Source organism: Mustela putorius, unplaced genomic scaffold, assembly GCF_011764305.1.
Source record: "Mustela putorius furo isolate JIRA1106 unplaced genomic scaffold, ASM1176430v1.1 tig00004035_pilon_pilon_pilon, whole genome shotgun sequence".
NCBI lineage: Eukaryota > Metazoa > Chordata > Mammalia > Carnivora > Mustelidae > Mustela > Mustela putorius.
In genome coordinates, this window is record NW_025422171.1 from 887,285 (window position 1) to 903,480 (window position 16,196).

At 36.8% G+C, this 16,196-nt stretch overlaps 1 protein-coding gene across 1 annotated transcript in view; it reads left to right on the forward strand.

The window, feature by feature from the left end:
- RNF17 (ring finger protein 17) overlaps nucleotides 1-16,196 on the forward strand; it is a 174,596-nt gene that overhangs the window by 109,554 nt on the left and 48,846 nt on the right. The window contains exons 23-26 of the mRNA XM_004778233.3: nucleotides 6,781-6,871; nucleotides 7,845-7,960; nucleotides 9,969-10,258; nucleotides 11,815-11,978. Of these exons, the coding sequence (XP_004778290.1) occupies nucleotides 6,781-6,871; nucleotides 7,845-7,960; nucleotides 9,969-10,258; nucleotides 11,815-11,978 (661 nt within the window). The remainder of the gene's footprint in view (nucleotides 1-6,780; nucleotides 6,872-7,844; nucleotides 7,961-9,968; nucleotides 10,259-11,814; nucleotides 11,979-16,196) is intronic.

Below are 16,196 nucleotides of genomic sequence, written 5' to 3' on the forward strand. Positions count from 1 at the left end.
TGATTTCTCTTCTCCTGCTGGGCTTAGGGTTTCTTTCTTGTTCTTTCTCCAGCTCCTTTAGGTGTAGGGTTAGGTTGTGTACCTGAGACCTTTCTTGTTTCTTGAGAAAGGCTTGTACCGCTATATATTTTCCTCTCAGGACTGCCTTTGTTGTGTCCCACAGATTTTGAACCGTTGTATTTTCATTATCATTTGTTTCCATGATTTTTTTCAATTCTTCTTTAATTTCCCGGTTGACCCATTCATTCTTTAGAAGGATACTGTTTAGTCTCCATGTATTTGGGTTCTTTCCAAACTTCCTTTTGTGGTTGAGTTCTAGCTTTAGAGCATTGTGGTCTGAAAATATGCAGGGAATGATCCCAATATTTTGATACCGGTTGAGTCCTGATTTAGGACCGAGGATGTGATCTATTCTGGAGAATGTTCCATGTGCACTAGAGAAGAATGTGTATTCTGTTGCTTTGGGATGAAATATTCTGAATATATCTGTGATGTCCATCTGGTCCAGTGTGTCATTTAAGGCCTTTATTTCCTTGCTGATCTTTTGCTTGGATGACCTGTCCATTTCAGTGAGGGGAGTGTTAAAGTCCCCTACTATCATTGTATTATTGTTGATGTGTTTCTTTGATTTTGTTATTAATTGGTTTATATAGTTGGCTGCTCCCACATTGGGGGCATAGATATTTAAAATTGTTAAATCTTCTTGTTGGACAGACCCTTTGAGTCTGATATAGTGTCCTTCCTCATCTCTTATTATAGTCTTTGGCTTAAAATCTAATTGATCTGATATAAGGATTGCCACTCCTGCTTTCTTCTGATGTCCATTAGCATGGTAAATTCTTTTCCACCCCCTCACTTTAAATCTGGAGGTGTCTTTGGGCTTAAAATGTGTTTCTTGGAGGCAACATATAGATGGGTTTTGTTTTTTTATCCATTCTGATACCCTGTGTCTTTTGACAGGGGCATTTAGCCCATTCACATTCAGGGTAACTATTGAGAGATATGAATTTAGTGCCATTGTATTGCCTGTAAGGTGACTGTTACTGTATATGGTCTCTGTTCCTTTCTGATCTACCACTTGTAGGCTCTCTCTTTGCTTAGAGGACCCCTTTCAATATTTCCTGTAGAGCTGGTTTGGTATTTGCAAATTCTTTCAGTTGTTGTTTGTCCTGGAAGCTTTTAATCTCTCCTTCTATTTTCAATGATAGCCTAGCTGGATATAGTATTCTTGGCTGCATGTTTTTCTCGTTTAGTGCTCTGAAAATATCATGCCAGCTCTTTCTGGCCTGCCAGGTCTCTGTGGATAAGTCAGCTGCCAATCTAATATTTTTACCATTGTATGTTACAGACTTCTTTTCCCGGGCTGCTTTCAGGATTTTTTTTCTTTGTCATTGAGACTTGTAAATTTTACTATTAGGTGACAGGGTGTGGGCCTATTCTTATTGATTTTGAGGGGCATTCTCTGAACCTCCTGTATTTTGATGCTCGTTCCCTTTGCCATATTGGGGAAATTCTCCCCAATAATTCTCTCCAGTATACCTTCTGCTCCCCTCTCACTTTCTTCTTCTTCTGGAATCCCAATTATTCTAATGTTGTTTCGTCTTATGGTGTCACTTATCTCTCGAATTCTCCCCTCGTGGTCCAGTAGCTGTTTGTCCCTCTTTTGCTCAGCTTCTTTATTCTCTGTCATTTGGTCTTCTATATCACTAATTCTTTCTTCTGCCTCATTTATCCTAGCAGTTAGAGCCTCCATTTTTGATTGCACCTCATTAATAGCTTTTTTGATTTCACCTTGGTTAGATTTTAGTTCTTTTATTTCTCCAGAAAGGGCTTTTATATCTCTCGAGAGGGTTTCTCTAATATCTTCCATGCCTTTTTCGAGCCCAGCTAGAACCTTGAGAATTGTCATTCTGAACTCTAGATCTGACATATTACCGATGTCTGTATTGATTAGGTCCCTAGCCTTCGGTACTGCCTCTTGTTCTTTTTTTTTGTGTTGAATTTTTACGTCTTGTCATTTTGTCCAGATAAGAGTAAATGAAGGGGCAAGTAAAATATTAAAAGGGTGGCAACAACCCCAGGAAAATATGCTTTAACCAAATTAGAAGAGATCCAAAATCGTGAGTGGGGAGAAAGGGGATAAAAAGAGGTTCAAAAAGGAAGAAAGAAAGAAAAAAGCAAAAAGAAAAGAAAAAGAAAAAAAAAGAAAAGAAAAGAAAAGAATTTTTAAAAAAAGAAAACACCTAAGAAAAATGTAAAATATATATATATATATTAGATAAACTAGTAAAAAATCGTTAAAAAAGAAAAAGGTAACAGTTAAAAAAAAATTTTACCCGAAGGCGAGAAAAAAAAAAAATTAAAAAGAAAAAATTAAATTAACTGCAAGACTAAAAAAAAAATCACAGGAAAAAAGCCATGAGTTCCGTGCTTGGCTTTCTCCTCCTCTGGAATTCTGCTGCTCTCCTTGGTATTGAAACCGCACTCCTTGGTAGGTGAACTTGGTCTCGGCTGGATTTCTTGTTGATCTTCTGGGGGAGGGGCCTGTTGTAGTGATTCTCAAGTGTCTTTGCCCCAGGCGGAATTACACCGCCCTTACCCGGGGCCGGGGTGAGTAATCCGCTCGGGTTTGCTTTCAGGAGCTTTTGTTCCCTGAGCACTTTCCGTAGAGTTCCAGAGGACGGGAATACAAATGGCGGCCTCCTGGTCTCCGGCCCGGAGGAGCCGAGAGCCCAGGGCCCCACTCCTCAGTGCGCCCTCAGAGAACAGCGCCCAGTTACTCCCGTCTGCCTGACCTCCGGCCGCGCTCCGAGCTCACCGAGCCTGCGACCGGTTCAAGGTAACACGGAGCTGTGAGCTTACTGTCAGCTCTGTCTCTGCAGCCGGCTTTCCCGTTCCAATACCCGCAAGCTCTGCGACACTCAGACACCCCCGATCCTTCTGTGACCCTGCGGGACCTGAGGCCACGCTGACCCCGCGTGGGCTTCGCCCCGGTTTAGCCTCTGGAGCGATGTCCCTCAGCGGAACAGACTTTTAAAAGTCCTGATTTTGTGCGCGGTTGCTCCGCCGCTTGCCGGGAGCCGGCCCCTCCCCCCGGGGTCTATCTTCCCGTCGCTTTGGATTCACTTCTCCGCCGGTCCTACCTTTCAGAAAGTGGTTGTTTTTCTGTTTCCAGAATTGCTGTTCTTCTTCTCTTCGATCTGCCGATGGATTTTCAGGTGTTTGCAATCTTTAGATAAGCTATCTAGCTGATCTCCGGCTAGCTGAAGCAGTCTCAGCTTGCTACTTCTCCGCCATCTTGACTCCTTGTTAGGAGGTTTTTTTTTAATCATTATTATTACTATTATTGCTTCACTTTCATTACTACCATTTATCTGGTCTGTTCAGATTATCTGTTTTTCCTGATTATGTCTTAGAAGTTTCTGTGTTTTTAAGAACTTATCCATTTGTCCCATTTGTTGATGTATAATTGTTCATAATAGATCTTAGGAGACTCAGTATGAGTTTTTATTATAATCGGATTTCTCTTTGAAAAATACAAAAGTGACAATTTCCTGCTTCTAGGGGACCTTTTTTCATTGAGAAATCCATGGAAATCTAATTTTTTGTACCCTGGTGAACACTGAGTAATGTATGGAATTATTGAATCAATATGTTGTACAATTGAAACTAATATAACATTGTATGTTAATTATACTTTATAAAAATAGAAGAATTTATAGACTCTTAGACTTGGAACTCAAAGATATTAGAGGCATCATGACAGTAGTTCTTTATATACCACCCCTAATAGATGAACATTCAAAACCTGACTTCAGTGCTGTTAAATTAAGCATCTCTCTCAAAGGAGGTTGTTTCTTTTTTTTTTTTATTAAGATTTTATTTATTTATTTGACAGAGAAAGAGATCATGACTAGGCAGAGAGGCAGGCAGAGGGGGAGGGGGAAGCAGGCTCCCTGCTGAGCAGGGTGCCTGATGTGGGACTCAATCCCTGGACAGCAGGATCATGACTGAGCTGAAGGCAGTCTCTTAACCAACTGAGCCACCAGGCGCCCAAGGAGGTTGTTTCTTTATGAGGCATGTTCAGCCACTATATTTCCTTACATGACATTAAAATTGATCTCCCCAGTAGGATACCTTGTTCTAATGACCCCTTTCTGTTCTAATTGCTGGTAAACCATTTATTTAATGTCCTTGAAGAACTTATATTAGGAGTTACCATAATCCACCTGTTTGTACAGAACATTTCTCTAATTTTACAGGTACCTCTCCCACTGTTCATGATTACTAATAGTGACTGTGGGACCATATCTACTGATAGAACAATCAGTTGAAAGAATTTATTGCCCTGGAATGGAAATCTCAGGCTGACATACTATAAAAATCTTAACCTAGTTTTCACTTCTACCTGGAATGGTTCAGTCAGAACAATTGAACAGAATTCTATCAGTCCTTTAATTGTATCCAATAATGTAGAGAATGTGTTCCTGTACACACCTTGGATAATAGCTTTTGAACTCCAGTGGAGTACCATTATTTCAAGAGTGTGGTAATAGTTAACCTTTACTACTTCCAGGCCTTGTACTAATTACCTTATTGGCATTACTTTAGTTAATCTTCATAATAAACCTTAAAACTATAGATAAGGTGTTATTTATTGCTAAAGAAATTGAGTCTTCAATAGGTTAAGTAATTATCCAGAGTAATGCATCTATTAACTTTTGAGCTAGGATTATAAACGAGGTCTGAATTGAAAATTGGAGCTCTAGGGGTGCCTGGGTGGCTCAGTGGATTAAGCTGCTGTCTTCGTCTCAGGTCATGATCTTGGTGTCCTGGGATCAAGCCCCGCATCGGGCTCTTTGCTCAGCGGGGAGCCTGCTTCTCTCTCTCTCTCTCTCTCTCTCTCTCTCTGCCTGACTCTCTGCCTACTTGTGATCTCTCTCTCTGTCAAATAAATAAATAAAATCTTTAAAAAAGAAAAAAAATTGGAGCTCTAATCACTGTTTTACCACCTCTCTGAGAAATCTCTCATTTTAGGAAAATATATATAACATACAATTTGTCATTTTTAGTGTATATTTTAGTGGTATTAAATACATTAAGAATATTGTGTAACCTTGGGACGCCTGGGTGGCTCAGTTGGTTAGGTGGCTGCCTTTGGCTCAGATCATGATCCCGGCGTCCTGGGATCGAGTCCCACATTGGGCTCCTTGCTCAGCAGGGAACCTGCTTCTCCCTCTGCCTTTGCCTGCCATTGTGTCTGCCTGTGCTTGCTCTCTCTCCCTCTCTCTCTCTCTCTGATGAATAAATAAAATCTTAAAAAAAAAAAAAAGAATATTGTGTAACCTTTACCACTATCCATTTCCATTTTCATTTTTCCCAACTGAAACGTACAGTTTTATGAATACAGATCAATGGTATTTTTTAAATGATGTAAGTCATTTCAGACATTTAGAAAAGTTAGGGACATCTGGGTGGCTCAGTTGGTTAGGTGTCTGCCTTTGGCTCAGGTCGTGATCTCAGGGTCCTGGGATCAAGTCCCACATTGGGTTCCCTGCTCAGTGGGGGTCTACTTCTCCCTCTGCCTACTACTCCCCGTGATTGTGCTCTAGCTCTCTCTCTCTGACAAATAAATAAATAAAATCTTTTAAAAAATATATATATATTTTAAAGTTAATATTTATACAACATTAATTCATAACAGATCATAGGAAAATCCTAATATTGACACTGATTTTTATCTGAATACCATCATCATAATAAAAAAAATTTAGGAGTCACTGACAATTTAAGCTTAACTCATAAGAACACAGGGCTTCTTAATAAATAATGTAGCACATTTACTAAATCCTACTTGGTCAGACTACATGCACGGTTGATTTTGTTAGCTTATTCATATAAACTGTTTACACGTGAGAAGATTGACCAGATTGGTTATTTACTCAATGGGTCAGCTGCAGTGAAACTCCAGATCTAGAAACCATGTGTAAAAGAGCCTTCAGAGCCTGCATTTCTGATACTTTTAATCTCTTTAGTGGTATTAGTTCTTATTCTTTGGAGGTGGTTTTGATGGTTAGAAAGTCGTTCAGTTTCAATTCTGTAAACTAAAATAGAATATGAAGCTGAATACTCTGCTTTTCGTTGATCTGTCCATATTTACTTAGCATTTTTACTATGAATATTAAAAAATACATTTTCTATAATTAATGAGTCTGCTGTTCATAGATGGCAATTCATATTAGATTTAAATTCCAGAAAAAATTGCAAAATGTACAATGAAATCATTATTGCAAAGGGACTGTTCTTTTTAAATTTACGTTAAATAATTTTGAAGTTCCTCCTGTGGGCCAGGCACTATCCTAGGCATTAGAGATCTGATGGTAGACATAACACATAATACATTATCTCTGCTCTCTGAATTTATAATCTAGTCAGCATGTATAAAATGTATATAATATGTTAAAAAATACTTAAAATGTACCTTTTTAAGTGTTCTTAGCATAGCTGCATATATATGTAATTGCATATAACAGTTATACATATGTTAACGTATGATATGGTCCATTAAGTAGAATAGAGGAATGAACAAAAGGATATGAAAATAGGGAAGAAAATTGTGAAAACAGCATAAAGACATGTTAACACAAAATTAAATTGATTTCTCACTATGTATGTAGTTTTTTCATATATATATATGAATATATACATATAGTGGGGTTTTTTTATATTTCTATATGTTATGCTCTTTATTACAAAACAAGTCTTTTATTGGTGTTTTAGACCAACTGGTGGGAGTGACAAATGGACAGCTACAGCCTGTGACTGTCTTTCATTGTACCTAACTGGAGCTGTAGCAACTATAATCTTGCAGGTGTGTAGTGGGGTAAGCAATTATAATAGACATGTAATGACTATTTTATTGATGTTTTCTAGATTGCGTTATTGAGAAGATAACAGCAAATTATTTAGATTTTTTTGGCAGCCCTCTTTTTTTGTCTTATTTTGTTATAACACCTGTTTGATAATGGATGCCCCATAATGATTGTATGAGTAAATCAAAAAATTTCCAAAGTAATAATCTTGAGTCGATAATTTGCATGTTAAAAAGCAGAATGTATAAAAAAAACAATGTATGTATGCTAGAGTGCGTTGTGGAAGCCTTCTACTATTCTTTACAAACTGAGAAGTTAGGCTTCTAGTGAAATCATATTGATTGTATGTCATTTAAAAAAATGTGTTTATAGGAATAAGGGTTTGAGAAGAGAATATATTTTTTCAGAACACCTAGACATATTATTTCTTTTATTTTAACTTGATACTTTTCATTGCATTAATGATTAGAATTTTCTTGAATAAGTAATTTGTCCATGTTACTTTTTCTATGTATACCTTTTCTATTTTCATAATTCCATTCAAAGCAGAATATAGGTCTTGCAGTTTCTTCCTTTCTATTCATACACACACACAAGACACAGCTGGGAGAATACATTTCAGTTCTGTAATTTTCCAAGAGTTTAGGAGAATAGAGAAATTTGTAACTGATACTTCCCTAGCCCACTGTGGGCTGAAAATGTTTTTAGTTGGGCTCCCCCTACACACACCCACCCTTAGGTAAGTTACTCCTTGGCAGGGAGGCCTTCCTGACATATTTCACAAACCAACTGTCTGTCCCCCTTGACTCTCTCCCATGTTTTTTCTCTCTGACAAAATATCAAAATAACTTTACTTGACTGGAAATTTATTTTTCTGGCTTGGATAAATGTGGAGGAAATGCCTGTAAGAAGTATGTTGTTGAAGTTTTCCTTTTATTGTTTCATATTTACTCTGCTCTTAAATCACTGCAGGAAAACAATACAACATGGCCATTACCTGTGAAAATTTTCTGCAGAGATGAAAAAGGAGAGCGTGTCGATGTTTCTAAATATTTGATTAAAAAGGGTTTGGCTTTGAGAGAAAGGAGGTATAGACTTGTTTTCTTAACATCAGTTTGTAATGAAGGCTTCTTATTTGCCTGTGTACATCTTCATATCTGTGTGCTTTCAAGCCTGAATTTCATCTTGCATGCTCTTAATGATTTATAAACTAACCTTTAGGAGATAGTTCAGAAATAAATTCATTCAAGATCACTAATTTCTATATTCAGGCCCATTAGTTCTTGCATATTTAAATTCCTACTGATATTTTTGCTTTTATATATATATATATATGTATATATATATTTTTTAAGATTTTATTTATTTATTTGATGGAGAAAGAGAGATCACAAGTGGGCAGAGAGGTGGAAGCAGGCTCTCTGCTGAGCAGAGAGCCCGATGCGAGGCTCAATTTCAGGACCCTGAGATCATGACCTGAGCCAAAGGCAGAGGCTTAACCCATTGAGCCACCCAGGTGCCCTTGCTTTTATATTTTGCCTTTTGCTTCGGCATTTATAGTCTAAACCAGAGGAAAAGAGAATTACATAGCTGTTACCAGATCTGACCCTCTGACACCATTTGCTTAGACATAAATCTTTAAGCTTTATTTTGGAAATTGTGGTAGGTATATACCAAAATGTGTTTATGTGAAACAGAGATGGATAGCACAAAAGTAATTGAATATTTACTTAAAGTCTTTTCAGGTACTAAATTTGTGGTTTTAGGTACCATTTGTCCAAGGGGCAAAGGATTAAGATATTGCTATAGCCCTAGCTTCCTCTTCTTATTTCTTTCCTTCTGGACGTAAGGTATATTGGAATTGCAAACACATGTTCCAAGTAGCCACTTCATACCATACATGGCCAGATTTCTTTTTTTTTAATCTTGCATTACTATATATTACCTTATATGGACAAGGACTCTAATCCTGATGGAAGGGAAGGAGAATAAGAAACCCAAAATAAAATGGGACATGAAGTAGTTGCCTAGGCATGGTAAATGCTGACTTAACTAGCTCTTAACGGCGAGGCTCTGTGTATTGATGTCCTGCATGTGTCTCTTTTCGGGTTCACTGGCTTTAGGCTAAAGCAGTTCCTTGATAAATGTTAAAGTGAAAAATACTAGGCAAGTTAATACTGCTAACATCTGCCACTGCGGTATCCCCTAAACTACTAGCTATCTCAAGGCTAGGGGACCAAGTGAGAACGATCTTAATTGAAATATTATGTGGCTGTTTCATAAATGTTTATCTCCTTTTGAAAGAAAATACAAGAAGAATACAAAATCCTATATCCTAGGATATTTTTAATAGTAGACGTAACTTTTTTTTTAAACTGGAAGGGAATGATAGGAAGTAAAAAGAAAATTATGAATGAATATAGCATATTACCATTCTCTCCCTAGTACTGTATTATTTTTTAAAGGACTTATATTTGTATTAATTTGATAGAACATGTGCATGTTCTGTCTGTGGACTACATTAGAATCAACCTGAAGGGGATGGCTGGATGGCTCAGTGGGTTAGGCCTCTGCCTTCAGCTCAGATCATGATCTCAGGGTCTTGGGATCGAGCAGAGCATCAGGCTCTCTGCTCGGCAGGGAGCCTGCTTCTCCCTCCCTCTTTGCCTGCCTCTCTGCCTACTTGTGATCTCTCTCTCTCTCAAATAATATTAAATCTTTTAAAAAAGAGAGAGAGAGAATCAACCTAAAGTTGTTGTATTTACCTTTAACATCTAGTTAATTGTATAATACTGGTGATATACTTAATACGAAATTTTAAGACAGAGTAACATATAAATATTACATAGTATTTTAAAACATTTAAGTGCAATTTATTAATTTTCTTCTCATCAGGCTCACTTACAGTTTAAAATAATTTTTACTATTACCTAAATTATGCTCATTTTATGTAACAAATTAGACTAATGTATCCTAGACTAGAGCAAATATATTCTTTAAATTCCCAGTATATCTGAAGGACTCTTTTTATATTGCTTTCCACAGAATGTTTTTATTTGCTCATGTTTAGATATAATATTTTTTTGAATGTTACAGAATTACAAAATTAAATAACAGCTATTCATCATCTGAGAAGTCTCTGGAAATCCCCTTGGAACAAGAAGACTCAATGGTTACTAAGTGTATTAAGATTAACTTTGAACCTGACAAAAAAGCTGCTGATGTTATTAGTGAGTACAGGGTATCTGAATTTCAGCAGAAAATTCCAGAACCAAGAACCACTGGATGCTACAGACCACCAGCTATTCCTAACATGAAAGTATTTGAGGCAATTGTCAGCTGTATTGGCGATGATGGAACTATATTTGTAGTACCTAAATTGTCAGGTAATAAATTTTATGTTATGTGGAATTAATCAGTACAAGGAGTAACTAGCAGCTCCAATTCTCTAGTAAGTTATAAGCTGAAATACCTTGGGCAAGATTTAACCTCATTTTCACAGGTTTGTTGTGATGTTAAATGAAATAACTCAAAGTGCTTTCCACATAAAAATCATTTATTGAAACACTTGGGAATAGACACTGGACCTAAGTTAAGCATGGGGGTGGTTCCAGATTTGTAAGACCTGGCACTTACACAAGTTTGGAGGCTCTCTAAGAAAAAAGATATAGAAGTTTATATTCATTCAGAATGAGGACAGAAATCACAGTGGATGCCTGGAGTTTGGGGGCCCTTTGAGAATATTTAAAGATTTCCTGAGATTTATGTACAAGTATTTACTTACTACAATCTAGGTGTGTCCAGAATAATTTATAACTGACAATAACTCTAACACTCATGGGTCTTAAAGTTCCATGAAATCCATAGTAAGTCCACCTATAGATAGGTGGCTGTAAATTTGTTGAAATTTTTGTTTCATTTGTTGACCTCCTAAATACTGTTTTTTGACTCAAAAATAAATAAATCTGTGCAATTGGCTATACCAGAAGAGAACAGAGTTTGAGACTTTCAGCAGTAGTACTTAATCCAGAAACTTTTCTTAAACTTTATATAGTCATAGCTAAAACTGGTTGACTACTATGTTTCAGGAAGTGTTCTGGATGTTTTACATTTAATCCTACACAGTATTGATAATGGAGATAAGTTCTATTATACCAAGTTTATAGAATAAACTGAAGCTTATGGAGGTAAAGGAACAACCCCAAAATCACACAACTAAAGTGGTAGAACTCTTATGGGAATTGACCCCACACTTTGCTTTCAGTGCTATATGGGGTTATGTATTTACTATGGAATTGATGATCCAATTAGCAGTGAGTAGCAACATCAGAATTTTAATTTTATATCCCAGAATTATGCTGTATCTAAGTATCAACTAACACCTGACTTGTGTTCTATTTTACTTAGGTATATTGATTTATCTTAAAGTGGTAGTTTCTTTATGGTTCTTTTATGTGTTCCTAGTATGTGTTTAGAGCTTTTAATGATGCTTTACTCCCAAAATGATGCTTGCATTCATAACCAGAGAACAGAATAGTTATTTACATGTTAGTAGTATGTTTTGAAACATATAGAAGCTATGAATGAATCAGATTTTTTTTAAAGATTTATTTATTTTAGGGAGGGAGAGAGAAGGCACATGCACGCACATGGTGGGAGGGGCAAAGCTGTAGGGAGAGAGAATCTCAGGGATTTCCATGCTGATAGTGGCAGGGCTCAATCTCAGGATCCATGAGACCATGACCTGAGCTTAAACTCAGATTCAGATGCTTAACTGATTGAGCCAGCCAGGTGCCCTGACTGAATTAATCTTTATTAAAACTCTATTGATTCCTTATGCTATTGTCAAGGTGGTGAAATTATTAAAGGTTATTGATGATTTCATATTGAAAATGGTAGTAAATTCTTCCTAAATGCTTTCTATTTTTAATAATTTCTTCAGAACTCGAGCTAATAAAAATGATGAATGAAATTCAAAATAATTTAAAATGCCTTGGTCTTTTGGAGCCTTATTTCTGGAAAAAGGGAGAAGCCTGTGCAGTAAGAGGATCAGATACTATGTGGTATCGAGGCAAGGTAATGGAAGTTGTTGGCGGCACAATCAAGGTGAGTTTGATACTCTTGTGACTAATTTAAAATTAATGTTATAATGTTAAGTCGTCTTAATACATGAAAATTTGATTAAAACCTGTATTAATGAGATCAGTTTTGTAGGAAGACCAATCAGATACATTACACACTTATTTATAACAAGAATTTTTATTTTGGGGGCACCTGTCTGGCTCAGTAGTGTGTACAACTTTTAATCTTGTTGTTGTAGATTTGAGCCCCACATTGGTACAGAGCTTATTTATAAATAAATAAATATATAAATAAATAAGAATTTTGGGGATGCCCTGGGTGGCTGAGTCGGTTAAGCATCTGCCTTCCGTTTAGGTCATGATCCCAAGGACCAGCATCGGGCTCCTTGTTCAATAGGGAGTCTGCTTCTCCTTTTCCCTCTGCCCCTTGCACCCCCACCCCATGTTGGCTCTCTCTCTCTCAGATAAGTTAAATCTTTTTAAAAATGTAATGTTTTGAAAAATAAAGAATTTTTACCTTCAAGTTTCTTTTTATTAGTAGTATTTATTAACTTGAACAACCAAAAGCCATTTTCAGGTAGGGACCTGGCCTCTGGTACTTTAATGGTACCACTTATTTGTAATTGCAGCCCTATTTGTACATATAGTATGAAGTAAAACAACATGTTTTTCAATATGTTGTATATTTCCTTAGTAAATTTGTTTACAGCTCAGCTAGTTAACCCTTTCACAATAACAGTTAATTTACCTTTCCAGAATAGTGAGATAGTACTTACTTGAGTTTCATGCAAAATCATCAGAAATAATTGTGTTTTTTTAAACTCTGTATATAAAAATATAGATGAAAATACCTCCATTTACAGTGAATTAAGTAAAGCAATTAAATTGATAAAGTACTTCATAAGACATTTAGCATTTGAGACTTTTTGTTTTAGGAGAGGAGGAAAAAATAAGAAAAGTGCTTTGTTTCTACTTGAACAAGACTTTTATTATCTACTTGGTGATGACACCTAACAATTACATAGCATGTTAGGTTGTTAAGCTTCTTGCACATGTGTGCGTTCATATTTTTATGATTTGCTTCCAACTATCACAGAAGTAGATAATTCCCATTTTACCAATTAGAAAATTAACATTTAGATTCAGTGGCATGCCCAGGGTCACCATATCAGTGGGTATTGATGCTGGAATTCATATCCATGCATCTGATTGCTAAATTTCCAATCTAAGTGACATGCTGCTTCTGCTGGATTATAAGATTTAACTGATTTTAATAAAGTAAAATGGTTTCAAATTTTCAGTATTTAGGCATAAGGATAAAGATTCATGTATCTATATGCAAATGAGTCCCATTTCACATACATTTGAATTTTTCAAGTAATCTCTTTTCTTTTTAATATAAAAGTAAACTAAAATCCAATTTTGATTAAGTTATCATAATTCATGAACTTTCCATATAGAGGATCCAAGTAAATAAGATAATGGTGAACCTTATTTTTTCTCACACTAACATCTCTGTTTTAAAATTTTATTTAAAAGTAGTTTGAGGGCGCCTGGGTGTCTCAGTGGGTTAAAGCCTCTGCCTTCAGCTCAGGTAATGATCCCAGGGTTCTGGGATCGAGCCCCACATCGGGCTCTCTGCTCAGCAGAGAGCCTGCTTCCTCCTCTCTGACTGCCTCTCTGCCTACTTGTAATCTCTGTCTGTCAAATAAATAAATAAAATATTTTTTTAAAAAAATAAATTAAAAAAATTAAATAAATAAATAAATAAATGTAGTTTGATATTTTTAGGGTAAATACCCAGTAGTGCAATTGCTGGGTCATAGGGTAGTTCTATTTTCAACATTTTGAGGAACCTCCAAGTTGTTTTCCAGAGAGGTTGCACCAGCTTGCATTCCCACCAACAGTGTAGGAGGGTTCCCCTTTCTCCGCATCCTCGCCAGCATCTGTCATTTCCTGACTTGTTAATATTTTTTTAAGATTTTTTAATTTTTTTTTTTGTCAGGCAGAGGGAGAAGCAGGCTCCCCCTCTGAGCAATAGCCCAATGCAGGACTTGATCTCCAGACCCTACCTAGGATTGTGACCTGAGCCAAAGGCAGAAACTTAACCAACTGAGCCACCCAAGTATCCCTAAAAGTACTTTGATATTTTAATCAGTACTTTTTTCCCTAAGGTCATTTTACATTTCAAGTATATACAATAAATTTTTCATTCCTTAACATGATAATCTTTCAAAATTTATTCTATGATCTGCATTAAGAAATAGTACATTAGAGGCAGCTGGCTCAGTCAGTGGAACACGCAACTCTTGATCTCAGGTTCGTGAGTTTGAACCCCATGTTGGGTGTAGAGATTACTTAAAAATAAAATCTTAAAAAATATATTGCCTTAAAATGTATTCACCCTAATTACCTGTGATGTACTTCAGATACCGTTTTTTTTTTTTTTTAATTTTCAGGATAACAGTATTCATTATTTTTGCACCACACCCAGTGGTCCATGCAATCTGTGCTTTCTATGATACCCACCACCTGGTACCCCGACCTCCCACCCCCGACCCCTTCAAAACACTCAGATTGTTTTTCAGAGTCCAAAGTCTCTCATGGCTCACCTCCCCTTCCAATTTACCCCAACTCCCTTCTCCTCTCTAACTCCCCATGTCCTCCATGCTATTTCTTATGCTCCACAAATAAGTGAAACCATATGATAATTGACTCTCTCTGCTTGACTTGTTTCACTCAGCATAATCTCTTCCAGTCCCATCCATGTTGCTACAAAAGTTGGGTATTCGTTCTTTCTGATGGAGGCATAATATTCCATAGTGTATATGGACCACATCTTCCTTATCCATTTATCCGTTGAAGGGCACCTTGGTTCTTTCCACAGTTTTGCGACCGTGGCCATTGCTGCTATAAACATTGGGGTACAGATGACCCTTCTTTTCACTACATCTGTATCTTTGGGGTAAATACCCAGGAGTGCAATTGCAGGGTTATAGGGAAGTTCTATTTTTAATTTCTTGAGGAATCTCCACACTGTTCTCCAAAGAGGCTGCACCACCTTGCATTCCCACCAACAGTGTAAGAAGGTTCCCCTTTCTCCACATCCCCTCCAACACATGTTTCCTGTCTTGCTAATTTTGGCCATTCTAACTGGTGTAAGGTGATATCTTAATGTAGTTTTAATTTGAATCTCCCTGATGGCTAGTGATGATTAACATTTTTTCATGTGTCTGATAGCCATTTGTATGTCTTGATTGGAGAAGTGTCTGTCCATATCTTCTGCCCATTTTTTGATATGTTTGTCTGTTTTGTGTGTGTTGAGTTTGAGGAGTTCATTATAGATCTGGATATCAACCTTTTGTCTGTACTGTCATTTGCAAATATCTTCTCCCATTCCGTGGGTTGCCTCTTTGTTTTCTTGACTGTTTCCTTGGCTGTGCAGAAGCTTTTGATTTTGATGAAGTCCCAAAAGTTTATTTTCGCTTGTTTCCTTTGCCTTTGGAGACATATCTTGAAAGAAGTTGCTGTGGCTGATATCAAAGAGATTACTGCCTATGTTCTCCTCTAGGATTCTGATGGATTCCTGTCTCACGTTGAGGTCTTTTATCCATTTTGAGTTTATCTTTGTGTACAGTGTAAGAGAATGGTCGAGTTTCATTCTTCTACATATAGCTGCCCAGTTTTCCCAGCACCATTTATTGAAGAGACTGTCTTTTCCACTGTATATTTTTTCCTGTTTTGTTGAAGATTATTTTCCCATAGAGTTGAGGGTCCATATCTGGGCTCTCTACTCTATTCCACTGGTCTATGTGTCTGTTTTTATGCCAGTACCATGCTGTCTTGGTGATCACAGCTTTGTAGTAAAGCTTGAAATCAGGTAATGTGATGCCCCCAGTTTTATTTTTGTTTTTCAGCATTTCCTTAGCAATTTGGGGTCTCTTCTGATTCCATACAAATTTTTGGATTATGTGCTCCCACTCTTTGAAGAATACCAGTGGAATTTTGATTGGAATGGCATTAAAAGTATAGATTGCTCTAGGCAGTATAGACATTTTAACAATGTTTATTCTTCTGATCCAAGAGCATGGAATGGTCTTCCATCTTTTTGTGTCTTCTTCAATTTCTTTCATGAGTGTTCTGTAGTTCCTCAAGTACAGATCCTTTACCTCTTTGGTTAGGTTTATTCCCAGGTATCTTATGGTTCTTGGTGCTATAGTAAATGGAATCGATTCTCTAATTT